Source organism: Mus musculus, chromosome X, assembly GCF_000001635.26.
Source record: "Mus musculus strain C57BL/6J chromosome X, GRCm38.p6 C57BL/6J".
Lineage (NCBI taxonomy): Eukaryota > Metazoa > Chordata > Mammalia > Rodentia > Muridae > Mus > Mus musculus.
The window spans coordinates 106,576,509-106,603,744 of NC_000086.7; the positions used below are offsets into that span (position 1 = coordinate 106,576,509).

The window sequence follows — 27,236 nt, forward strand, 5'->3', positions numbered from 1 at the left end:
TTATTTTTCATCCTTAGAGTCCTCTCTTTATTATGCTTTAAACACAATTTCCCAAGGGGTCCAGCAGAAGTGAAATAGAAAAAGTTTTCACGTAGCTGATACTGACACAACTCCATTCATGGTTTTTCTTTTTCCCATCTCTGCTATCATTTATTTCTTCTGAGTTGATGTGACTTTTGAAACTCATAGTTAGGAAAAAAGTGGCCTTCAGCAAAACTTTGTCAATGAATATCATATTTTAGTCACAACCAAGCTGTTTTCAATGGTTTGGTTTAAGAACAAAGCTTCTGCTATAATATAAAAATCACTGTAAACAAATATTACTTTCAACATGCTAATAAAAAAGAAATAAGTATAAAACAACAATAAATCTCATAATTAACTAACAATAAATGCATATCATAGAACAAGATAGATTACATATATTTATATACATACATATAAATGCATATACTTATTAAAAGTATTAATGACATGGATATTCAAATTTTCTTCTGCTATCTAACATAGTAAATTTTGATTCCAACAAATCTCATGTAGAAAGGTAGGCCTATTTTCTTTACTTCTGATGAATTTTGACTTCTTCTGTCATATATGGGAATGCCAGTTGCCTTACTTATTAAGGAAGGATTATAGGTAGAATAGGGATTGAACCACTGTGAGCAAGAACACCATTCTTTTGCCGGTGCTTGAGTCAAGGGCAGAAGAGAATTAGAGACAAACTGGCCTTTGATCAGATTTATCTTCCTTATTTTTCCATATTGTAAATTTCATGCAGCCTGTGGAGCTATTTGGCTGAATATTGGTCTGTTCTGGTACTTGAACATTCTCTTCTGGAAGACAGGGCACTACTTTACCTAGCTAGTCAGTACTACAAAGGAAACGGCTGACCAAATGTACGTCCCGAGTCATCTCCAGGTCTCATCTGATGGCATGCATGCAAAGGGAGATGTTAGGGTGACTGATGACTATTTGCTAATTTTAAAACTATATTTAAAAGCTGAACTCAAAAGTCTAGTAGGTAGCCTTTTAAATCCCTTTTATATTCTTGATTTCATACTCAGTTTTATAGTTCAGAACCATAAACATTCTTAAGTTTCTGGTGAGTCTTCAAAAAGAAATCTATGGGTTAGTTCACAGTTATAAATTGAGTTTTGAACACTTAAAATATCAAATAATAGTATTTATAAATGAAATAGATATAATTATTTGTAAACTATTAATGGGAAACATTTTTTTTTAATTTTGATTTAGAAAAACACTCGTTAGGGAATTTCTTTTTCATTGTTCTGCACTGTAGATGAGTTTGAATTATTCGTTACATATTTCTTCTCCTTTTTCTGGCAAGGAAGCTTTCTTCTTGGGTACATAAGTCATACTGGACAAAGAATGCTTTCTAAATGTAGATAGCCTTCTCCTAAAGTTTCCACCTGAAAAGAAATATAGCAGAGGATCAAAGCAACAATTTGATGCAGCTAGAGATAAGGTTATGACCACTGACTTCTGCATCCTAAGGACAGAATCACAGGGTCTAGTTTCACTGTGTAAAAGGTGAAGGTGGATAGTTCGTTGAATATGATATGGCATGAAGCTCACTAAAAAGGCAGCTGTCACAACTATGATCATCCCTATAGCCTTCCTACGACTTGGCATGTTTTTCTTCATTGTATTTTTTAGTAAGGTCAGAATGATCATTGTGTAACAGACAATTATGGTGACAAAAGGGATGATGAAACCAAAGAATAATGACACATAATGCAAGATCAAAACGTATTTTTTAGCTTGATTGTTCTGTGGAGGCTCAAAGCATTTAGTATTGTTTTTCTCATCTTGGTAAGATTTGTACATTAAAAAGGGAGAACTTGTCAAAATCACAAAAATCCAAATTCCAATGCAAACGAACCTGGCTTTTTTCTGTGTAACCAAATTAATGTTCTGGACTGGAAAGACAATTGCAACACACCGGAAAAAGCTCATGGCTGTCATAAAGAAGATGCTACAATAGAGGTTAACGTACAAGGCATAGGTGGTGAGGCGGCACAAAAAGTCACCAAAGAGCCACTTGCCTTTGTGAACATAATAGACCACACGGAGAGGCAATGTACATACACAGAGTAGATCTGCTATGGCTAGATTAATCATGTATACTTGGAAGGCTGATTTCTCATGGTATGTTTTTATGAGGACATAGAGCACAAAGCTATTGCCAAAGAAACCCACAACAGAGATCACAGAATACATAGTGGAGTATACTTGATTTCGGAATTCATCAATTGTGTCATGACACGTGTTATTAATGAGAGATGTCGTCAGATTTTCAGTTCCATTCATGTTCTCCAGGAATGTCTGCTTGGTGCCTACAATATATGAAAGGGATGTTGTTAATTAAACTAGATCTTTATAGTGCACGTCATTGTTTTATTTCATAGGGTAGTGTCACTATAATTTTCTGTGCAACTAAAAATTAATAGCTTTTTATTATTCTTTGAAAATTTCATACTTATATACAATGTGTTTTGATCATGTCCAACGTCAACTTTGCCCTCCAAGCCCCTCCCAGCACAGCTTCCTCCCAACTTCATGCCCCCCTTCTCCGCTTAAGAAATAATCCACTGAGTCCAATTAGTGCTGCTCACATACAACCCACCACAGCTGGAAGCAATTGTTGTCAGGTTATAAGGAGAGAGTCAGTTGAACTTTGCCCCCAGGAGGAAGGTTTCGGTCCTCCAGACATGCAAAAAATGTTTTCTCCCTCTTTGTCATCTATGTTTGCCTGATAGACTTCTTGTTAACCCCCAAGCCTAGGTAAAATACTCCCTTCATATTGTAGATTGGACTTCTCTGAAATTTCACTTCAAATGAATTTATGATTTTTCACTTACAGAAAAAAAACTTTAAATATATCAGTTTTACATATATGACTGTGTATGTATCTATTATCATCTTTATGTTCATAATCTTCATATCAACATCTAATTATTAATGTATTGCTTATAAGAGCTTTAAGTTCAGCTAGAGACTAAAATCTGCACAAAACACTTGCTTTCCCATAAAAGAGAACTAGGTAACATCTTCTGGATAGAAGTCATACCTAGGAAAGATGATATAATTTATGTTGGTGAAAATCACTCCCGTGGGAGAGATTCTTAATCTGAAATTAAGGTCTAGATCCGTAGAACACCACAGCAGGTGAAACCTGGTGGTCATAGTTATAATAATAATAATGAGAGAAAAAGTTTCAAAAGAGGTTAAATTTATAGTTTAAGAGTCTGTACCATAATTTAAGGTTGCAAGGAAATATGTGGCATAGTTCGTTGGAATATACTTGTTGGGTAAGGAAATTGTTGGTTGTACATTCCTGTTCTTTTCTCAGATTTGTACTCAAAACTTTATGTTTAGCCGTATATGAAGTTAGTTCTTTCATAGCAAAAGATTGTTACTTGGTCTGTCCAAGTTCTTCTGGGCAGTTAATAACCTCTGGTTAGAAACAGCTAGGGATAAGAAAGCATAGATAGTTATTTCTCCAGCGCTCTTCTGATCCATTTAGTTACTTGTTAAAGTGGAAGCAATTAAATACTGAGTTTTGTGTTGATTTGTTAACTTTTATATGGCTCTTGATTTCTGGTAAATAAGGTGAGTGGAAGAATGACAACATATTAAAGAGCTACTAGTGTGAAATAGGATAAATCTAGTCCACATAGTGGGTATATGGAGATAGACAGCTCTGGTATTTATTGCAGGTGGGATAGAATATGCCAGAATTTTAACCAAGAACACTTTCACACACTCAACATGATGTCTCTTCCATTCATCTTGCCATTCCACCTATTTATATTTTTCTAGCATTTAAAATTCCATTTCTCCCAAGAACTTTTAATATAAGATTAAAAATGATGAGGAATGATTCTAAAGCTACAGAGAAGACCCAGCCCACCATTCCTAATATCTGCATTCACTTCTAATTTGTGTTCTGAGTTTCTTTTCCTATTGGTTCTCTGAATTCAGGTAAAGGAAGGAAAACTTTCCCAAATTAGTCTACTCCTTTTGCTAATATTGTTTTAGGTATTTTCTTCAAACTGATCCATTTTATGTTATGAGGCACTAGATGGTGCTATTGAGATTTTTGATATAGCTTTCCCCTTTTTAGTTTTACTCATAACATTTGAAAAATAAATGTAGCATGTTTTAAATCTGTGTCTATAATATGATATACAACATGATCTTATATGGTCACCATGAAATGATTACTAATCATGTCATAAAATGATGATTTGACATACACATATACTGTGGAATGTCTGCCACTATAAAGCTAATTAGCAGCTCCATCGCAAGCCCACCTTGGAGGTACATTTCTGCAATCACAGCCCTTGAGAAGCCAAAGCAGGAAGATGGTGAATTTAAGATCAGCCTAGGATACACAGGGAGACCTTGGATCAAAAAACAATACACAGACAAAATCAAAACCACATCCATTACCTCATATTCTTCCTATTTTATTGTTCAAACTAAATTACATCTTTTTGACCATGCCTTCTCTCATTCTACATTTAAAGGAATTTCTATCCTTGTAGAACTCCTAGAGAGTTTTCCACCTGTCTTGCGTATCAGTAATGTGTTATCTTTCCTTCAAGACTCTAGTTGATAAATAACCTTTACAGCACCTTGCACAGGAACAGTCACTCATCATCTTTGCCCATAAATGCTCAGTGTTAATTGGAGTGATAGAAACCATTTATCATTTGAAAGTATAATTATATCCATTTCAAACCACTTAGAGTGACCATCTTATTGCACTATAATTCAAAGTCTTTTCAACCTTAGAAACTAAAGATGTTGATGTAGACAAAATTGCTTCTTTAAGTACTAAGTTACTAAATTATAAAGCTTAATTGCAAGAGTTAAAAATACCCATGCCATTTATACACAAATTATTTGTTTGTATATTACATTTTACAAGTAAGTTTGAAACTCTCAGCTTTTTGAACAAAAGATGCCAAGTAGAGCCAATAAATAACAATGGAAAGTACAAAAAGAAGAGAAAGCCAGCTAATTCTATTAATAAGCAGAGCTCTTTGAAACAGAATAAATGTTCTTATAAAATGCAGTATTTAGGTTTGATTATTTACACATACATCAAGCCAATTATTTATATTAAGGCATAAAAAGAAGATTGTAAAAATTTTAAACAAGGACTATATTTTAAAGGGGTAAAGATCACTTAATGTAAAGTAGGCATTTCACATATAATGATATAAAGTGTCTAAGCAGCATTTAATTAGAATTTGCAAAATTTACTATGATTTCCTTAATGATGTGACCCTAGGAGATGGATATAGAGAGTTAACTCCTTTGGAAGCCTATGATTTCTTAACAACCCAGTCCTGCCTTCAAACAGCTCACAGTTGGGAAAGGAAGTGGGGGTTGAGGAGTAATAACTCAAATGTTATTTGAGGTTGTGATAAGTCTAGTAAAAGCCACCTTAGCACAAAGTACATGAATCATGAATTGATTAATGAAAGGAAGGAGTAAACATAAATGGCATCGACTTTATTTCAGTACAAATGATTAGGAATGTTACTTCATTAAGAAAATTGCAAATTGAACAAACTGGATTTTGAAATGGGAATCGTACCTCTATCTGGTACCTCAGCACCTTTCACAAACTTCCCTTCTTACTGTGGCCACTGTTCTTATGTTGTAGTGTCAGAGTACGTTCAAGCTGAAATCATAAGATTAAAAAAAGGAGTTAGTGACCCTCAGAAGCAATCTGGAAGGGTCATGGGAATTTAGCAGCCTCAAATACAGATCCAGAGTGTGATGGGACATCAAAGCTATACTGACAGATTTAGGGCTGGTCATTGGCTTCCAGGGCTCCTTGTTTTCCCTTTATTCTTTTTTACATTCCCAAGGGGAGGGAGACTTGGAATACGGACCATGAGTGGTCACAGATGTCTGCTGATGTATGCATTCAGCTTTTACACCTAAAGATAAGCATAACATTATAAAATGTTTCTCTATATGAAGTCCTATTTTCTCTCATAAAGATTTAACTATAAAAGTTCAAAGAGGTAATGACTTGGAAATTCTCACCCAAGGACTTAGTTTGCTAGGAAGAGGAGTTAGAATATTAAACAAACTTTCCTGAAATGACTTAGGGCACAGTGTTCTTTGAAAGAAGAATGGCTTAACAGAGCCTCAACTAGATCCCCAGACTCATAAATAGTACTTGGTAGTTTCGGTCACTAATTTCACATATAGACTTCTGGAGAGCAATAGTTTTAGAGTCTTGAATACTTAACTTAAAGGGGTGTGTATCCTTTCAACAAAATTACTGTTGAGAATCAAACAGATAAAACAAATATGTCAGAAATGAATAAAGAAAGGCTTTCCCGAGGCAATAGCAACCTGACACCTCTCAATTTTTGTTGTGTTATGGCGACCCTCATTCTTGTCTGCCAGCAAGATTCCCCAGAGGCTGGCCACTTTTTCTTTATGTGTGGTCCCAGTGCTAATAAAATAAACACCTTCCTCCAGTTTATTTTTATAAAGTAGAAGCAGGCTGGAACTTTCCAAAGGAAGTCTACTAACAAAAAAAAGGGGGGGGGGGAGGAAGGAATCAAAAAGAAAATAAAGGCAATTCAAAGATATAAAATGTGCCCGCTCCATACTTAGACAGCCATTTTTCCAGAGCATCTCCAGGTTCTTCTCCTTCTTCCATTGACCTCCTTTCTCCAGGTAAGTAGTGGATCCTCAGAACCTGCTATAGTCTGTGTCAAGTGTTGATTTCTGGTCTAGAATTACTCAGAGTTGGCTCTTAAATTTTATTATTTGAGAAGTAGCATTTTTTTATTTGCTTTTCCCATGTCTTAACACACTGATAAACATATTCTAAATGGATGTTAAATGTATAAACTATTTCACTCATCTAATCTAGAAAGAAATTTACTTCAACAGATTTTTGTTTAAATAAAGCTGGCATTTCTCCCTAGACTGCTGCAAGAAAGGAAGCTTACGAAGTTCTAAAATCCATATATGATAAGTATGATATTATAAATTTAGCATGCTAAGCAGTTATTCATTTTCATGGTGGTTGTGTAATTATAATCTAGCCTAACATTTACATGCACGAGCAAGTGTTACATTGTCTGGGAAATAGTGTAGTTTTTTCATTCTTTTTCAAGTTAGCAATTGTAAGGCAACCCCAGTTCCTGTTGAATTCTTTATTTACATATAGCAGGCATTCATTGCTCATTCTCTTTTTACTTTACTTGCAGACTCCTGTTTCTGAAAGTAGGCTTCTTCTGGCAGAATTAGATATTGTCATTTTTAACTGTGTGCAGGAGAGGTGATGAAGTAAGAGCATAATTATGTAATTTTTATGTTTATGTATTATACTGGCTATTAAACCCAGGCTCTTACCAATGCCAGCAACCTTATCAGCCTGTGTGTGTGTGTGTGTGTGTGTGTGTGTGTGTGTGTGTGTTTGTGTGTTTTCTAGATACATATGCTGTGTGTGGTGATGCATGGGGACCAGAGGGGGATACCTGGTGTCTTCTTCCATCACTTTTGTTTATTCCCTTAAGACAGAGTCTCTTAATTAATCTAGAGACGTCCTTTTCAACTAATTTGACTGGCCAGCAAGCATACTCCCAGTGCTGGGATTATAGGTATGGCCATGCCTGGGTTTTTACATGGCTGCAGGGGATTTGAACAAGGGCTTTGATGCTTGTATAGTAAGTGTTCTTACCCACTGAGCCATAATTCTTAACCCTAGATACATGATTTTGATTCAAATAACTTAATTCTTTTACTTGGCACTACTTTGGTTAATAAAATTCATAGAGCCATTATTCTTTTTCTTCTTAAAATTATCTTTAATCTTTTTAAAAAGTTCAGTAGTTATCCCCCTCTGGGTCCGCTCTCCTACAGTTCCTCATCCCATTCCTTCTCCCCTCTCACCCTGGTCTCCAAGAGGATGTCCCCAACCCCACCCCCACCCCACCCCAACAGGTCTCCCCATTCCCCACTCCCTGGGGCCTCAAGTCTCTCAGGGGTTGGGTGTGTCTTCTCTCACTGAGGCCAGACCAGGCAGTCCTCTGCTGAATATGTGAAAGCCCTTATTCTTTTTTGGGGTGGTGGGGAGATTTCACTTAGAGGTTTAATTTCAGAACATTTCCACAGTATCATAGCAGTCATACCACTATGTTTTCATTTTACAGGACACAACTAGTCCAGGTTTTATGAAATTTTATTCTCACTGGAATGCAACATTTTAATTAAAATCATCCCCTAGAATTTCACTTTTGTTCTACTTAATGTATACATTCAAAAAAAATCCATGGTCCAAAGAATTTAAATAGCCAAGATCATATGCTTAATAAATATTGGTCCATGACTAAAGGACAATTGTATTTTCCTTGTTGCACAACTCTTGGAAAGAAAGGTATATCTCTATGTTCCACAGAAGATCTATATATCTCATTGAACAAGATACTTTAGCAAATATGGGGTATAAAATAAAAATGGAAATCAATAGTTTATGTCACACTAGAAATTACTGGTTTTAAACACATTATAATTTCTGTCTTCACTGTTCTGTGAAATATATCTTAAGGGTTAAATAAAACATACCTTTCTTATCTAATAAAAGTTATGTATCATTTAATGACCTTCTCTCCCCACACTGCCCACCACCAAACCCCAGCCTCTTGTAACTATTATGCTATTTCTTATAAAGCATATTTTCTTATAAGGAAAAGGGTATTTCCTTGTTAGACTTCTGAGTATATTAAAAGCAAATAAGAGACTAATTTAACAAAGTAAATAAGAGAGAGCTCAGAAATGCTATAAGAACATATGGGCCCAACTTATGTACCTACAGCTTTGTAGATATGATGTGATGTGATGTGATGTGATGTGATGTGATGTAATGTATGTATGTATGTATCAGTTATGTATTATTTTGACATAAGTAGTCCCCAGGCTGGTACCTTCTAAACAAAATGGCACTGGTGACACTTTGTTTTTAGTAAAACAAAAAATCATTGTTGACCATCTTAACCTAATTTAATGTTTCTTCTCCTTTGGTGTGGGTGTGATGGGATATGCTGTTTCTATCTTTCTTGATTTTTATTTCTTGCTTTGTCATAGTCATCTGTGATCACTCAATATAGTGTTTCTTATTATTCTTGTTTGAATTCCACTAGTATAACCAAAGTATTTTCTTAATTTTATATTTCCTGTTGGGCATAGTATATGTGTGCTTTAAATATTGGTTTATTTGAGTCTACCTTTCTGTATCATTGTACTATGTGATTTTAAAATGAGAGAGAATTCTTGTATGGAGAAATACCATGATTGGAAATTTAACAGACTACGTGCCAGCAGACTTGGTTCATACCTCAGGCTGTTGTGAGTGATTAATTAAGTGATTTTTGGAAAATCACTTCCTTTCTGTCAAACCTTCACTTATTTGTAATACAATAGGGTTATATTTTATGACCTTTAAGGTCCTTTCTAATTTATCATTCAGTAAATCTGTAATGATCAGGGCTATATTTTTCTCAAGAGCATGTAATATAAGTGATTTATAACTGCAGTGACAAACGCAGACATAAATTTTCTGCAGTCTTGGCTGTATTTAGAATCTAATAGGCTTGGTTGGGCCTTATAAAGGCAGCACTTGTAGATCTGCTTCTGTTGTCTAAACTAAGTGATAATTATTATGATTAGAAGTTGTTCTATATGCCAGGGCTCACAGAGCCTCCTCTATGCTCTTTCCCCTGTTAAAGTTACATTTCCACTTTTGAAAGTACATATTTTCATATGAAAACAGCTTTAAGCTTATACTCACATAGAGGTTGTGTATCTCTATACAATGAACTTTCTAAAATATGCTACACATTTACTCCCTGTTATACCCTCTCTGTATAAACTTGAAGATAAAGTAAAAAAAAAAAAGTAAATAGTGTTGTTAGCCCAGCTTCACATTTGGAAATATTGAGGCAAGGAGAAACACCTTGTCTTGGAGCGCATTAAACTTTGAAGTTATTGTTCCTTTTTATCACTTCCTGTATCTTGCTTGATCATGTAACCCACATCATAGCAGATGCCTGAAGTCTGCTTTGCAAAATTTATAAGAAAGAGTCTTGGATTACCAGGAAAGAGTGTCTTTTCTTTAATGTGGACAATAGTTGTTTCCATGCCTTTAATAACCTAAATAAATGAGTCCTTTCCTTCCCAAGTAGAAAGGTTTATTTATTTATTTATTTTAATACTTTTATTTAAACTAAGTGGAGTCAGTGATTTAAAGATACCAAGTTTCACTTAAGACAACTGTTATTTCCTGTGCTTTTCTGGAAATTTTTTTAGTCTTCTGGGATCCAAAGTGCAAAATTAGGTCATTTGTTTGAGATAATTTTTGAGTTCAGATGCCTCAAAGCAAACACATTTGCTCTCTTCTCCCTAATGATCAAAATTGCCCCTGCATCTCTGCTGGTTGCCAGTTGTATCTCACTACCTTTGAATATATTTCCTGTAATAAATCAAAACTATTTTTGATGAAATTAATACTATCAAGATAAATGTTTTTGTGTTTTAAAAAAACTGACCATGAAGTGTCTTCATTTTTCTTGATTGCAATGTTTGTTAACTAGTAGATTCTTGTATTCTGTGTTTTAATTCCCTGACCTTTTACTCCTTTATTCTGATAATGTGACTGTTTTAGGTAATTCATGTAAATGGAATGATTCAGTATTTGTCTTTCTGTGATTAGCCTATTTCACTTAGCATAATATTGTCAGTATACATCTATGCCATTAAAAATTTCTTCTCTTCTAAGGATAAATTTTACTCTGTTTTATGAATATACTGTCTTTGGTCAGTGGATGCTTATAGTTATATCCTATATTATTATTATTTATAAAAAGGTCCTTGTTTTATGAAGAAAGACTGCTCTTTTTTTTAAACTGGAAGGAGTGCCAATCCAGTCCCCCAACTACTACAAATTATGCGGTCAAGTTTCCTACAGGGAGAAATCACAAAGGGTCAGCACATCTGGAGGGCAATAGGTGAGTCTAGCCCTGGGAAGATCACCTTCTTGATCATTGTATCTTCCTTGTCAGATAATTATAAATATGATTTCTTATATAGAAGGCAAATCACTCCTTTTTTCCCAAGAAAATAGAAATCAAATCATAATTTTCTAAGTAGGTAAGAAAAATGTAGACATAGAGGCAAAACTGCACTAGTCTTTGAATGAATGAAGAGAGTTTTGAACATAATTGTATCTATACTTAGCTGTGTGATCTTGGGCAAGTTGCTTAATCTTTCTGATATCCAATATGTTGTTGTTAGTTATGCAAAAATAAAGATAACAAAACTAAAGGTAAGGATGTGTGTGCTTATGCATGTGTGTGTGTGTGTGTGTTTCTGTGTCTGTGTAATTGAGTCTAAGTTGAATAAAGTCTAAGAAATTAGGAAGGAGATCAGGAAGGACAAAAATGGATGATGAGAAAGAATGAGAGCTCAATAAAAGGACACATGGGACATCAAAGAAAAAAAGAGACTTGGGAGAATATAAAAGAAGGGGTTCAAATTAGCGAAGGGGTGGTGAGAGAGATAAGGGAGAAGAGAAACACTAAAATGCACTTTGCTCAAAAATATTCTAATGAGATCTGATACCTTATATAGTAATTAAAAACGATCACTTAAAACCATGACAAAGAAGCCCAAATGATAGCAAAACCTGAGAACATAGCTGAAGGTTCCAAGGTGAAGGTAGGTTTGTGTAGTGTTGAAAGGTGTTAACTGCAATTTGATAGGCCGTGTTTGCTGATATTTATGGAAGGCCTGCCCTTTTTTGAAGAGAAATGGAGGAGTGGATAGGGGTGGAATAACATAGGGGAGGTGGAGAGAGGGCCTGGGAGGCTAGCTAGGAGAGAGGGGAACCTGCAACTGCATTGAGATACTAAAAAATATTTTTTAAAGAAGGGAAGTAAAACGTCACATTAAGTAAAGCTTGGGTAATCATCCAGAAGAGAAGGAGAAAGGAATAAAGGAGCCAGAGGGATCAAGGATACCACAAAAAAACCCCACAGAGTCAAGTAATCTGGGCCTCATAGGGTCACAGAGACTGAACCACTGACTAGGGAGCAACCAGGGAACAACCAGGGACTGACCTACGCCCTCTGCATGTATGTAACAGTTGTGTAGCTTAGTCTTCATGTGGGACTCCTAACAGTGAAAGCAGGCACTGTCTCTGACTCTGTTGCCTGCTTTTGGGACCCTTTCCCTCTACTGGGTTGCCTTGTCTAGCCTCAAAAGAAGAAGATGCACCTCATCCTATTGCAACTTGATGTGCTAAGGCAGGTTGATATCCATGGGGAAGTCTCCCCTTTTCTGAGGAGAAAGGGAGTAGTGGAGGATGGGGTCAGAAGGGAGGTGGGAAGGAAGGACTGGAAGAAGAGGAGAGAGGAGAGAGGAGAAACTGTATCAGGGTATAAAATAATGATGATTGATGATGACGACGACGACGATGATGATGATGATGATAATAATAATAATACAACTGAAGTAGAACCCAAGAAGAAAGCTGACTGCCATTGCTTGCTGTTGGGCACTGTTGATCTGAAGAAAGAAACTGTACCATATGTCCTCAAGTGTGGCAAAAACAGTAATAAGGATAACATGTTTCTCAGGCACACTTAACCAGTTAACTGTTCTTAGTAGATAGGGTGAATTGGAAGTTAGCCCTGTGGAGATAAAAGTTATAAATTGACATACATTGGACTAAATTGACTTTGCCTGTGTAATTAAAAGCTTATAGTCTAATCATAAACAGAATAAAATGAAATGCCCATTGAAGCTCATCTAAATTACTCCAAACTGCTACTTTAATTAATTTTATTAGATGTAGTGAGCTCCAACTAAATTTTTAAAGGCTAAAGTTTGATGTTGATTCTCTAAATTTAGCTTTATTCTAGAAAGATGTTTATACATAGTCTCAAGGTAAGTTGATACTAAATGTTAAAAGGTATTAACAATACGTTAAGCAGTTTGTATGCAGACAAACCAATTAGCTTGTTCTAAAACCCCTCTCCTGCATAAAAAGCACATAAATATAGTATAACTACATAATGTCCTAATTGAAAAATATTTTCTAAATGCCTATGTACCTATCTACATATTTTGCCTAGTTTAACTGCATCTGTTTGAGAAAGCATATCTTACACATCTTAATGTTCTTAGCAAGTAAAACTGAGGGCTTTGGGACATACTATGTCCTTAGTAGGTGTTTCTGTTTGGCATTGAGTTGGTAGCAGGAATCACAATTGAAGATGATACCTAGTTCTTATCTGTTCAGGAACACTATGCAGCAACTGAGTTAGCCTTAGCTATCTGTGTTATTTATATCTTTGATAAAGGAAAAGAATGGGAATTACGAATATGTTATCAGTTGGTGGGTGGAATTAGAATTCTAAATAACTTTGAAAAACAAGTGAGATAGGTGATGTTAGTAAGGTTGCTAGCAAGTATATTTATGTAATTTATTAAATACCAGTCAAGAATGTGCTAATTAAGGAATGAATTGGAAGGGGGAGTAAGAAAAACACAGAGGAAAAAGAAAGAAGAGAAGAGGAGAAGAGAAGAGAGGGGGAGGAGGAAGAGGGAAAGAGTAAGGGGGAAAGGGAAAAGGTAAAGTAGGTATGGAATGCAAACTTCAACTTGTTCATAAATCAGAAATGCAAAGTTAGTTGTGTTTAACACAATATTTACCATGCTTTCTCTTACTGCAGAATTTCCTGATTGACTATAGCAAGAGTGTAAATCTTACTCAGTGACAATTTTTGAAAGGATTACAAATGTTATCATAATATAAAATTTGCTTCTCTAATGCATATTGTGCTATAAAATCCTACTCAAAGAGTAATGGAGTAGTTTCACATTTCAGGATTTCATGAGAGTCCAAGACCAGACATGATCACAGAAAGAGTCATAAGGAACACAGCAGTAAAATGATCTTTTATGATATATTGCTACATCCATAGAGCAGTTCATTGCTCAACTTTTATGAGTGAAACTTCTTTCAATGAATGGTAACTGACAATGAGACACACCACTGGACAGTGACAGGGGGTGAGAGACTTTGAATATCCCTAAATAGGATATCTTTATCAAACCCCTCTTATCAAGGCTTAGGGAACTTTACAAAAGAGACTGTATGAGCCAGAAGTGGTAGATGATACCAAGGAAACAGCTTCTTCCAGACACAATAAGACTGAGGCACATATGAATTCACAGATTCTGTGCCAGCATGCACAGCACCTGCACAGGTTCAAACCAGAAGTCCCAGCTCTGAGAAAGGGAGATGGACACAAAATTCCACACAATCCTAACCAAGAAGCTATCTGCAATTTATGCCTACTGGGAAAGGTGAAATCAGTTTTTCCCAATGAAATGTCACTGGGATATCAAGCACACACTAGAGCTTCCTGATTTGTGTTGGTGTTTTTCATCTGCCCCACAGCCCCAGAAAGAACATGCGGTTAAGTAGCAATGATCTGGGAGGGGTTAGGAGATGGCAAAGAATATGGCCTGAAAATATTGTATGACTGTTTTTAAATAAAAAAGAAAAGGGATGAAAGCTATGCTTCCACACAGTGTAAGCTAAATGAGATCACAAAAAAAAGCCAATGAAAGTGAAATGCATATTAGAATATTGAAAAGAATCTCAGAGCTACTCAGTAAAAAGGAAGCTACTAGAAACAATGGTTTGATATCCATGAAAGAGGAAAAGAGACCAGAGTGGGGAAGCTACAAACAGAGGTTTGGGGAGGAGAAGGAGAAGGTGAATCATGACACTGTTTAATATAAATATTTGACAATTAAAAATATTTGTTTGGAATTATGCGGAGAAAGAGTCTAAATTGGAAATCTCCATTGGGTCCCTCTCCCTCAGAGATTGGGGAACCTTGCTAGAGAAGGGGAAGAAAGATTGTAGGAGCCAGAGGGTATGGATGACACCAGAAGAACAAGGTCCTCCAAATCAACTAAGCAAGGCTCCAAAGGGCTCACAGAGACTAAAGCAGCAAGCAGGGGGTCTGCATGATCCTCTGTGATGAGTAGATATCAGGTCCTCTGTATATATGTTATGGTTTGTTGCTTTTGTGAGACTCCTAACAGTGGGGACACATGTATCTCTGACTCTTTGCCTACTCTTGGGACTCCTTTCCTCCTATTGGGTTGCCTTGTCCATCCTTGAAATGAGGACTTTTGCCTTGTCTCATTGTATCATGCTTTTACATATTTGGTTGTTGTCTCTTGGAAGCCTGCTCTTTTCTGAACGAGACAGAAGGGCAGTGGATCTGGGTGAGAGAAGCGAAGGGAGGCGAAACTGGTCAGGATGTATTTTATGAGAGAAGAGTATATTTTCAAAGGAAAATGTATGGAATGAAATTGTTTATACTCATGATTAGAGATAGAAGAACATACAGAGAACATCTAATGGAACCCCATTTTCTTTATGACTCAAAAAGACAGAAGAATTATTGGAAGTAGCAGAATGAATTAGTGGCTCAGCCTGGACACCAGAATGGTCTGGCGATCCTTTAGCACAGCACTCAGTTAGGTTTCAGATGCCTCAAATTGTTTCACTAAACACTGATGTATTCATCAATGCCAGGTAATGTGCAAGCCACAACAATTGCACACACTGTTGCACATAAATCGCAAGAATTCCACTGTGTCTTTTGTTTTTGTTGTCTCATACTATGAGAATATAATTCACTGGATATTAGAAATTTCAATGCTTTTTTAAAAGTTCTTGTTTATCTTTGGTTTAGTCTGTCTTAAAGTACAGTCGTCTTCCTTCTTATTATCCTTCTCAAGGGTTTTCAATGAACTCTTTTTTTTTTTTTTTTTTTTTTTGGTTTTTTGAGACAGGGTTTCTCTGTGTAGCCCTGGCTGTCCTGGAACTCACTTTGTAGACCAGGCTGGCCTCGAACTCAGAAATCCACCTGTCTCTGCCTCCCAAGTGCTGGGACTAAAGGCGTGCACCACCACTGCCCAGCTCCAGTGAACTCTTAAGGCAATTTGGAGAAGTATTCAGCAATACAAAAACATTGCATGTCAGTCTTGTAGTCACTTTCCCATTGCTTCCCCCTCCCCCCCCCCCATGGACAGCTTATCAACATGATCTTCTTACTAGCTTCATTTGATTTCCTTTCCTTTGCTTGGTCCACATTACCACATGTGAAGTAGTCTTTGTTCTCATTGATAACAGATGTAATTCAAATCATCTTTAAGCCAATCTCTTACATCATAGTCTCCATACAATACTTTTCTATACCCTGTGGTGATATGCTAGCTATATTAAAAGATACTTTATTAGCCATTTAATACATCTATGTCTTCTGTTATAACTTTGAAGTACATACACTCTCCCCATGAAGATTTTCCTGCCTTCTAGAAAGAGGTCACAGATATACTAGCAAGTTAATGTACAATGTCATTATAGCTGCTGCAACAGAAATACATAAATACACAGATAATCTGGGCATGATAGTTAATGCCTAAAAACCTAAAACTTGAAGAAGTGGAAGGATTGTGTGTTCAACTCCAACCTGGGCTACATAGTAACTTTTTATCTAACCTGGGCTACATAGTAAATCCCTATCATAGAAAAACAAATCCCATACAAAACAAAATGAAATGTAATATAAATATGTTATGAATAATTAGTATATGCTATAAAAAGCCTTCTAAAAGAGAACAGTGGTGGGTTAGGCAGTGAGGAGAAAGTGTAATGAATGAGACACAGTGGTGTGAAACAGCCTGGCATATTCAGGGATTATGAACATTTGATTGAGCTGCTACATAAGATGGCAGGTTATTTGTATATACATATGTATATGTATACGTATATGTATATGTATATGTATATTTGGGTGTGTGGGTGTCTGCTTGGCTAGCCTATGAGAATTAGAGTTTAAAGTGAGATATCAATTTGGGAAAGAATGCAGTAACTAGGTGATAGTAAGTTGCTAAAGTATGTAGCAGAGGATGACCTAGTCAGCCATCAATGGGAGGTGAGGCCCTTGGTCTTGTGAAGATCATATGCCTCAGTACAGGGAATGCCAGGGCCAGGAAGCGGGAGTGGGTGAGTTGGGAAGCAGGGTCTGGGGAGGGTATAGGGGGCTTTGGAGATAGCATTTGAAATGTAAATAAAGAAAATATATATAAAAAAGTTTAGATGATGCCTCAAAAAAGAAAGAAAGAAAGAGAGAGAGAGAGAGAGAGAGAGAGAGAGAGAGAGAGAGAGAGAGAGAGAGAGAAGGGAAGAAAGAAAGAAAGAAAGAAAGAAAGAAAGAAAGAAAGAAAGAAAGAAAGTAGCTAAAGGTATTGAATACCATTCTAGAAAAAAATTTAGTTCATTTGGTAATTGTAAGCTTAGAACAGGATGCAGACTAAGGAAGGAATACTGACAAAGACAAGAGAACATGTCTATGTGTGGCCATTGAGTTATAGTTTACTATGGCTGAAAGTGAGGCCAGTAAGTTCAACTGTATTGCAAGTTTCTTAGAGATAAGGACTACATCTTCACATTTCCTCTTTCAACCATTCAATTTCTTATTTTACTTCCCCAGTTCTCTCTTGAGTGGTTAGCATAATCTATTGCATTTGCAACAGAAACACAATGAGTGGCTGGTAAAATTCTATGCCATACCTTCAGAGAAATGTATTAACTCATGTACAATGTGCCCTTTGTTGCTTCAAGAATCTTTACTAGTTTGAGTTTGAGGGGTCTTTGAACATGTGGTAAAACTGTAGCCTAGGGTTGGACATAGAGTGGTAAGGACTTGGTCAAAAACACACAGTCCAACATAATGCACACAATTCTCACCCTTTGCACTCAGGAGGGAGAGACAGGCTGGTCCTAGTTCTAGGCCAGCCAGGGGTACTGAATGATACCCTGTCTCAGCAAGCAAGCAAGCAAGCAAGCAAGCAAGCAAGCAAGCAAGCAAGCAAACAAGCAGTAACTAAAATGAAAGCCAGCACTGAAAAACAGCTGCCTATCATACACTGGATCAGAGTCCACTGACAATCAGAGCTTCTTCTACCACACTGCTGCACCCATCCCCATTGTTTCTCTTAATATCATCAGCAATCTGTTTTTCAGATGCCTTATGGAGGTCATCAGTGTGGTAAGGATTTGCAAAATGCCAGCATTTGTTTCTGTTTTTTCCCTTTTGCTTTGTTTTTTTGATTTTTGATTTTTGTTTTTTGTTTTTTGTTTTTGTTTTTGTTTTGTTTTGTTTTGTTTTTGTTTTTGTTTTTGTTTTTTTTTTTTGCTTTGTTTTTGAAACAGGGTTTCATTTGTATACCAGGCTAGACTTGAACTCACAATACTTCCACCTTAGCCTTCTGAGTGTTGGAGTTCTTCTGTTTTGTGCTTTTCTTCTTTTGAAGCATTTATCAACTTCCATGGGGGTAACAGTAATTTCTTACTAACAAACTACGTACATAAATTTTAGTATTGCATTTCTGCTGTACATGAGCCATTTGACTTTTAAAAATTTTCAACCATCTTCTTCCTCAAGTTAGCCTCTTCAAGAGACTTTTCTGCTTTCTCTTATTCCTCATTATACAACAAACTTTCTGAGTGCATAGAATCTAGGAGTCATATTTGACACCATCCCACCCTTGTTCTTCATCAAGTTCTGTTGAGTTTTATTTTGGAATACTTGACTATGTTTTATCACCTTAGTTCAGGATTCTATCTCTTTATTCCTTGTCTACTTGAAGACCCTGGAACAATATATCCTTTTTTACCTCCACACAGCCAGAGGCGAGCCTGGGAGAAATCATCATTTATACATCTTGGTTCAGTGTAAAGCTGTCTTCTATGAATGTATCTTCATGTACATAGTCTACTACCTCATCAATCACAGCAACAATTATTCTTTTTGTGTGAGTACTGTTGTTTACATAAGTACTTAGGCAGGTAATGAACCCAGTAATGAGAGTGAGTGTGCTTTATTCAGTTTTTCTCTTTTTTCTCCCAAGTGGTCAATTGCAGAAGGGTAACTATAGTTTTAAGTGCTTTTTCAAAGTACTTAACTTCCAAACATGGGTTTGGATCTACCCTTTGATCTAAGAGTTAAGGATCATATTTAGGGGGGTGGAATGTGGATGCCATTGTACAAGAAAATAAACAGTTGTGTAAAGTAGAAATGAAATAAGGGTGCTTGTAGGAGGCTACTAAGAACACTTGGAAAATATTTAAAAGATGCAGAGTTCAAAAACTGACTAGGTCTGAGACTGATAAGAATCCAAAAACCCAATGATGTGTTTGATAACGAGCCTGGGAGAGGCTGATGATTCGTGTTTTTAAATCAAAAACGGAAGAGATCAGATGATTAAATCAGTAGTTGGATGCAGTTTTGTGATTGTTTTGGGTTCAATGCTTCCTCAAGACTTCCTTTACCTTTCTAGTAAATGATGGTCTGTGCCTGTGCTGTTGGAGAGCTGCCATCAGGGGTGGGTAGTTAGGTTAGGGCCAAAGTAGAAGGGGAAGTAGAGGAGGCTGGGACTCAGGGTTCAGTCTCCTCCAACAGACACTTCCTCCATTTCTGCTGGGTAGTGGCCAGATGTAGATAATATATTTGATACAGGTGTAGCTCTGTGGAACCCCAATTTGTTTGAGCAAGTCCCAAGTACCCACTTCTTCTTTATGTAACTTAGTGCTGGGACATGAAATATACTTCAGTGTTGTCAATCTTGTAAGGCCACATAGGGCAGGAATTCTGTCCAAATATTTGATAGAGCATCCACTTACTAATATTTGTTGGATGGATATATAATCTAATAAGAAAATAAACAAATATGAATGTTTTATAAACTGATAACATTATGAAAATACAAAAATCTTTTTTCCTATTCATACAAGAATGAATTTAAGTTTTATGCTGTAGTACTGACTTTGTCTGCCTATTCCCTCACTTCTCTCGTTTTTTTACTTATATTATGCCTATTATGTGTATCATAATATAGCCATCAATATTTTAATATCATTCAATTCAACATGTAGGAATCTTGTATTTCTAGTGAAATTCTCTTAGGCAGGAGGAAAAAAAAGCCAGTTATTGTTTTCCTAAGCTCTATGATCCCAAAACATCATCTCAGTGTTTCCATAAAAGCATGCAATAAAAATGTTTCTTGAGTAATGGGGCTATTGATTGTTTGGAATAAGATAACCCATCTTTCATACGGATTTATCTATATGAAGTCAAGCTGTACTTACAATTTCATGGCTCTTTCTTGTGGTGGTAATAAAAGATATTCAGTCAGGTGTATGATATGCCTGTCCTACCATTCCTATAAGTAGTTTTTTTTCTCTCTCTCGTTATTTCCAAGGACATGGTTATAGCAGCATTTTCACTGCTATGGAAAGTTTTAAGTGTGCTGAGATTGCATTGGAGATATCTCTTAGGTGTTGCTTTAGCAAGAGTTTCATTCTGTTAAGATAGACAACTCTGCTGTTGGATAGTTAGAAAGCAAACACAGGACAATATGAAGCTCCAAAGAACCTTAGACAGTGGCATTTCAGAACTGAAAATACTGAATGTCTCACTGCACACAGTAGTCAGATCAAAGTTATGTGTACAACCTAACCAGAAGGGAAATACAAGACACAGAAAGGCTACAGAGATCTTGATGCATATGTGCATATGTGGTGGCAGTGGTGGTGGCGATAGTGATGTTGGTGGTGGTTGTGGTGGATACTTCTACTCCTATATTGGATTATAGAAATATATTAAAGAAAGTCTGCATGCTTTTGAACATTTTGTAAGGACTAACTAGCTGGCTCAGTGTCTTCCAGACTTAAATAATTTTGTGGTAACTAAAAGCAATTTGGAATCTCATGAAACACCATGGCTATTGCTCACAGCTAGTTCTTAGTCGTGCTCTTAACCTCTTAGTATTTGGATCCCTGAATCCTGGCAGCAAACTCTCTGATATCAAGGGAATAACCTATTTATATTAAATAAGAATTCAAGTTAAGATTAGGCATACATTTAATGAGCCTGAAATGAAAAGCATCAGCCTTTAATAACACACAAAACCTGGAGACTTCCTAGGAACATCAGAACAAGTGCATAGGATGTGTCAAAACTGTTTGAGTGTTGTAGTACAAGCGTAATCGTATGCAAAAACAAAGGCTACAGACGAGAAAGCTTATTCAAGCATGTGCTTTAAAATTCAAAAATGTGATGTCAAATTCTCTGCCCACCCCTGCTTTTTTTTTTTTTTTTTTTTTTTTTTGAGACAGGGTTTCACTGTGTAGTCCTGGCTGTCCTGGAACTCATGCTGTAGACCAGGCTGGCCTTGAACTCAGAAATCTGCCTGCTTCTGATTCTCAAGTGCTGGAATTAAAGGTGTGCGCCACCACTGCCCGGCTTTTGTAAGGGTTTCTTTTTTTCTTTCTTTTTTTTTCTTTGTGTGTGTGTGTGTGTGTGTGTGTGTGTGTGTGTGTGTGTGTGTGTGTGTGAAATCTCTTTTATTGAAAGGGAATTGATGAAAGATTAAAAACAGAACAAAACAATATAAAAAACAAAACCAAACAAATCAACACCCCCCACAATCAAACAAACAGAAAAAAAATCCTCTTGAGGGTGCCCAGAAACTCCTTAAGACTGTATCTCAAATGACTTTGCTTTTCTGCCAATTCCTTTAAAGTGAGACCTTAACTGCTTGTAATGTATTCATTATACAAGTACTAAAATAAAAACAAAACAAAATGATGATTTGTTCATCAAAAGGGAAGCCAACCCTATGTTTAGTTGTCTAAGGGTCTCTACTTATCTTTTTATGTCCCATCCTCCTTTATTTCTAAAAGGCCCCCTCTCTGGTAAATCTTTTATGAAATCTTAAATATTTTTCTCCTCCCCCCATATAATCTTACGCACTTCTTGAACTTTCTGGAAGGATCAAAGGCGGGGCACCAAGAAAGGGAGAAACTATGATGCGACAGCATGGGGTAGAATAGAGCGAATGAGCAGAGTACAAGACTGATGTGGTGCGAACTATGTTTTAACACTTACTAACCTATAGAGAATTCTGAAAGGCAAAAGAAATTGGAATTTGAGAGTGTTTTAAGACCAGTACTGTACCACAGATTAATATACTTTTGATTCTATATTTATTTAACTGAATCAAAAGGCTTCCTCTATTGGCTTTTTGTAGGCACAAAGATATGCCACTACTTGCAATGAATCTGTCAGACTTTAATAGTAGTTGTATTTCCTCACTGAGGACCAGCAAATTGGGACTCTGCCTTGTGAACGAGTCTCCTTTGTAGGGCTGAATAGTAGGAATATATCTCTCAGGTGGTTGCTCATGCTAGGAAGGCTTTTCTCACCACTCCTAAAATCATACTATATAGATGTTTGCATGGCTAGAAACCCAGATGACACTGAGGTAAGGGGTAAAAGAGCTATGAGGTGTTTGTATTTTAGAAAGGGATATATGCTATATAAGATATATATGTATATATGTTATGTATGTATATGAAATATATACTATATGTAGTTATTTATATGAAAGGGATGTACTTTATGACTAGCTATGTTATACAAATTGCCTTAGATTACATTAGTGGAGTACGTGTACTATGTTCTGAACTTAGTGTGAAAATGTTATTTTGATAACTAGTTTTTTTGATTGTAAGAATCAGCAGGTTTAATGGAGTTAGGCTAATAAAATCAAGTAAATAGATCTGAAATGCTATTTTACTCTTCTCAGAATTCACTTTGAAACACGCATGGCAGGCACTGCTAGTGGCAAACCTGGGGCGAAACCATATTAGTAGGCCTTTATCCTCTAGTTGTGGTATAGAAAGTGGGAAGCAGCTAGCCCTACACTTTCTCATATGCATTCAATTGTGTAATTTTTTTAAAATTTGTTTCTGAATTGAATGCACTTTGAATAAAACCCTTTGGATTATTTGAATTGTGAAGTTGCTCTCACATATGTCATTGTAATAAATTTTTAAAAAATCCTCCTATCATTATCTTATGGCATTTGATACACAAAGACATCAAGAAATACTGATATTCAGTAACTAGTTAGAGAGAACACAGCTAGTTAAATGCCAAGGCCAAAGTTAGGATGAGCTCCTAGTTCTCTGACCTAGATTCCTTTTTATTGAGATCTGTCACAGGATAGTTCAGAGTAGCTACTGAAAAGGTACAAAGAACTTATGAATTCAAGCTGGAAGACATCTTGAGGCAGATATTCCCAATGCTGGTGTTATGGTCATTATGTTATGTTCATTTCTGTGTTCATAGTATATATGAGACAACATGTTAGTTATTGCTGGGTGGGTGGGGAGAGCTAGAAAAAAACCTATGAGATAGAGAATATATTTGGGGTTGGAGGGGGAGAGGGAAATATGTAATTGTATTTTAATTTTAAATAGATAGATAGATAGATAACCTGGTACGTTCACTCAAGACTCTTGGCTTTTGGGAAGAATGGTAGTTATCTTCTTGTGGGTCACATTCCTGTAGACTCTCTTCTTTCTTTTGCCTGAATACGTAGGCACTGACATCTTCATACCTTAATTTGTTCACTGAAAATATATTTTGGGTTTCTGTTTGTTTGTTCTTTGAGACAGGGTTTCTCTATGTAGCCCTGGCTGTACTGGAACTCACTTTGTTGATCAGGCTCGCTTCGAACTCAGAGACCTTCCTGCCTCTGCCTCCTGAGTGCTGGGATTAAAGGCGTGCACCACCACTGGCAGTACTTTGGGTTTTTATTATCCTTTGTCATCACATTCCATAGATTTAACATTGGTCTCCATCTCTTTTTTTTTTTTTTTCCATTTTTTATTAGGTATTTAACTCATTTACATTTCCAATGCTATACCAAAAGTCCCCCATATCCACCCACCCCCACTCCCCTGCCCACCCACTCCCCCTTTTTGGCCCTGGTATTCCCCTGTACTGGGGCATATAAAGTTTGCAAGTCCAATGGGCCTCTCTTTCCAGTGATGGCCGACTAGGCCATCTTTTGATATATATGCAGCTAGAGTCAAGAGCTCCGGGGTACTGGTTAGCTCATAATGTTGTTCCACCTATAGGGTTGCAGATCCCTTTAGCTCCTTGGCTACTTTCTCTAGCTCCTCCATTGGGAGCCCTATGATCCATCCATTAGCTGACTGTGAGCATCCACTTCTGTGTTTGCTGGGCCCCGGCATAGTCTCACTCTTATCTGTCATTAATTTCTAATCACTCTCAGACATTTCTCCTTGGATTCTTGCCATCACCTCAAACTCAAGAGCTCATCATGTACTACATTCCCACTTTTATCTCAGGTTACCTGTTGCTACCAATAGCATTAATACTACTACTGCCTGTGTTCTACAGGCTATCTTGGAATAACTTCTCAGTTGTTCTAACAATGCCTGTAATTTAATTACTTCAAGACTTCCATTTGGTCTTTCCCTTACAGATCTCTTGAGTTCATTATTCCATTTCCACTATCACGAACCTAATTTTGAACTTTTAAATTTCCTTTCTGTTATTTTTCAACCAAATCTGTTCTCTGTAGCCAGATCAGGCTTCTTTGTGCACCCTGCAGGTGTAAAGCACACCCCCTGATCCTATTTCTGGATTGAAACCCAAATACTGCAATATTTTGACCATTTACCACAGGCAAACTTGCTGAGCATAGTCTCAAGTTTTACCTCCTTTCTGAAGCCATCTCCACTACCTTTGGCCTCATTAAATGATAAAAAAATGACACTAGTTTAATTATCTCATCTTGCTACATTCTTTATGTTTATAGTCACAGCAGCATTGTGATTTCCCCTAAGAATGGGGACTATGTCTTAACCACTTTGGAGGTAAGACATTTTTTGTATTACGCTTAAACAATACTTTCTTTGCTAGATTATAATAACTTTGAGATATTTTAATAGGAACCCGAGAAAGAGTAAAATAGACAAAATAGCTAGGGATGTAGCTCGGTGGTAGAGTGCTTGCTGAGAATGCTCAGAAGCCTGTGTTCAAACTTTTCACCTCCAAAATAAAAGTGGAAGCCCAGAGAGAAAGAGCTATACTAATTGAGAAAGTATTACATGATATCAAGGTTTCCAAATTTGACATGTCGTTTGCGTTCTTTCTCTTTAGGATTCCTCATTATCAGCCCACGGTACACCAAAGGCCAATTTATAATTTCCTGGGCCATAGAAGAATCATTCTTCTCTGATAGAGTTTATAAATGCATCAGGTTTGATTCAAGTTAGGAGGGGACAGGTAATGGGAAGTGAAAAAGGCTAACAGTAAATCAGGAAGACTCTGACAGGGCTAGCTCAGCCTTACTCCAGCCTGTGACATTTTTTTGTTTTAATTGATCGGATCATGGTCTAGATTATTTTTTGTAGGACTCGAATGCCCAACATAATTAGGATTTTTCAGAGAACGAGGAGCAGTATTATTAAAAGAGATAGATGTAAACATAATATTTTGATTATGTTTATCTACTATGTAGACAGAGGTAAACTTTAGTCACAATTGGGGTACTAATTGTAAAATTATGACAGGAAATAATTTTTCAGTGACTTAAACTTGATGCCACAGATATGATAAATTTAAAATTATCTAGACACAAATTTTATCTAAAATATACTCTGGTAATAATACTTTATAAATCTTTATAAAATGTTTGCTATCATTCTTAAAGCAGTATACAAACAGATCCAAGTTAGATGCCCTCTAACTATATGGTAGTTTGATCTCCTTGATTTCAAAACAATTGCAGAGACAGGGATTTAGAACCACTGAATTTAAAAAGGTAGTGCCTGCCAGTCTATTTGCATACCATTGAAAATAGCTAAGAAGACAAAAAAACGTTCTTGTCCCATGTGGTTGATTAAATTGTATGACTTCTTAGTCTAATGTTAACCTAGTGAGTTTAGCCCTAAGTTACAAAGTAGGTCATAGGTATTTCTACTAGTTGTCTGTAAGTTGATAGGGCTTTCTTTCTGTAGTCTTGAGTCAAATGGCCAGTTTCTAGCAGCGTGGTGTGTTGCAAGGAAATTCCTTAACCTGTCTGAGTCACTTTTCTCTTTACCTAAGAGAGGGGCCTGGGGGAGGGTAGAATGAGAACTATGATGAGAATGAAGGAGTGGGGGAAAGAGGGACATCCTGTCTCAATTATAGGATGCAAAGAAGGTGAAAAGTGTGAAACTTTGAGCAGGATGTAAAGTGAATTAAGTAAGAAGAAAACAAAGCATGAAAGTGCCTCGTGAAAAGTCTAGGTCAGCCCCCAACTGGTTGGTTTACGTGCAGCAGCAGCCGCTGAACACATTCTTTCCACATTTAAATCTGCATTACAGAAGCTCCAGGGTAGCCTTAAGATGGGAGCTTGAGGCCGATTTTGCACTTCTGGCTGAGTCGTAAAGGTGCTGGAGGCTTGAGGAATGCCACCTCAACAGTTTGCCATTTTGAGCGTGCAACAGAGGCAGTGAGCTACACTTGCTGACAGGCTGATTAGACGATCAGAGCTCTGGCCAAGAACCAAAGCCGAAAGAATGCAGATGTTCAGATTAGCAGCTTAATTCAAGGCAGATAAGGCAGGGCAGTTATCCACAATCTCTGAGGCATTTGGTAGAATCTGCCATCAGTTCAACTTTGCTCCAACCAACCCAATTTTCTTACCTGCTGATTCCAAGCTTCACAGTTTAAGGTCCTTTTGCTCCCTGAAGCAAGATCCAAATCTTCAGAAATTCCAACCTGCTAGTCTCCTGGTGAGCTAACCCTGGATGGTGAGCTGCAAATAAGTCTGGATATTCGGGATGGTCCACTCCATTCACAGGGCTCCTGCTCTTTAGGAATGTTTCTTTTCCAGAGGAGAGAGGTCAGGCCATGGCACATTTGCTAGCCAATAGACCTCGACTCTTCTTCCTGTTTCTTAGTACTTCTCAAGCCGCTTCAACCCCGCCAGAGTTTGGCTTCCCTGGTTTAAAGTGGGGGAAGGGAAAGAGCGGAGAGGGAAGAAGAATAGAAACTGGAGACTTGCACGTAATATGCACAAATGAGTGTTTATCTCTGGCTACTGCAATAGAATCCTCAGGAAGTCATGCAGCTGCTCTGAGGTGGGAAGTAAGGAGGAGTGTCTGCTGTTCAGCTTACTTCTCTCTGATTTTTATGACTGGAGGGTGCTTAGGC

At 36.9% G+C, this 27,236-nt stretch overlaps 2 protein-coding genes and 1 non-coding gene across 7 annotated transcripts in view; 1 reads left to right on the plus strand and 2 right to left on the minus strand.

Annotated features, from left to right (window-relative positions):
- Cysltr1 (cysteinyl leukotriene receptor 1) lies at nt 1–27,171 on the minus strand. 3 transcript variants are annotated; one of them, NM_001281859.1, is made up of 4 exons: nt 26,727–27,171; nt 5,636–5,722; nt 4,341–4,411; nt 1–2,357 (listed from the first exon to the last, which is right to left on the minus strand). In NM_001281859.1, exons 3-4 carry the CDS (start codon nt 4,351–4,353, stop codon nt 1,312–1,314), a joined length of 1,059 nt encoding a protein of 352 aa, NP_001268788.1. In that variant the 5' UTR covers nt 4,354–4,411; nt 5,636–5,722; nt 26,727–27,171; the 3' UTR covers nt 1–1,311. The 3 variants fall into 3 exon arrangements, with proteins under 3 accessions (NP_001268788.1, NP_067451.2, NP_001268791.1); NM_021476.5 differs by having other exon boundaries at nt 4,341–4,430; NM_001281862.1 differs by lacking the exons at nt 4,341–4,411; nt 5,636–5,722.
- The window catches only part of Gm5127 (predicted gene 5127), a 127,388-nt gene continuing 106,813 nt past the window's right edge, over nt 6,662–27,236 (plus strand). The window contains exons 1-2 of one of the 3 annotated variants that reach the window (XM_011247618.2): nt 6,662–6,738; nt 10,932–11,072. The gene's annotated coding sequence lies outside the window, so the exon portion shown is untranslated. The remainder of the gene's footprint in view (nt 6,739–10,931; nt 11,073–27,236) is intronic. The other 2 variants (XM_011247617.2, NM_001033541.2) reach the window with 2 other exon arrangements.
- On the minus strand, nt 10,971–11,134 carry Gm24622. The gene has a single exon (XR_003953228.1). It is a non-coding gene; the product is annotated as a U1 spliceosomal RNA (small nuclear RNA).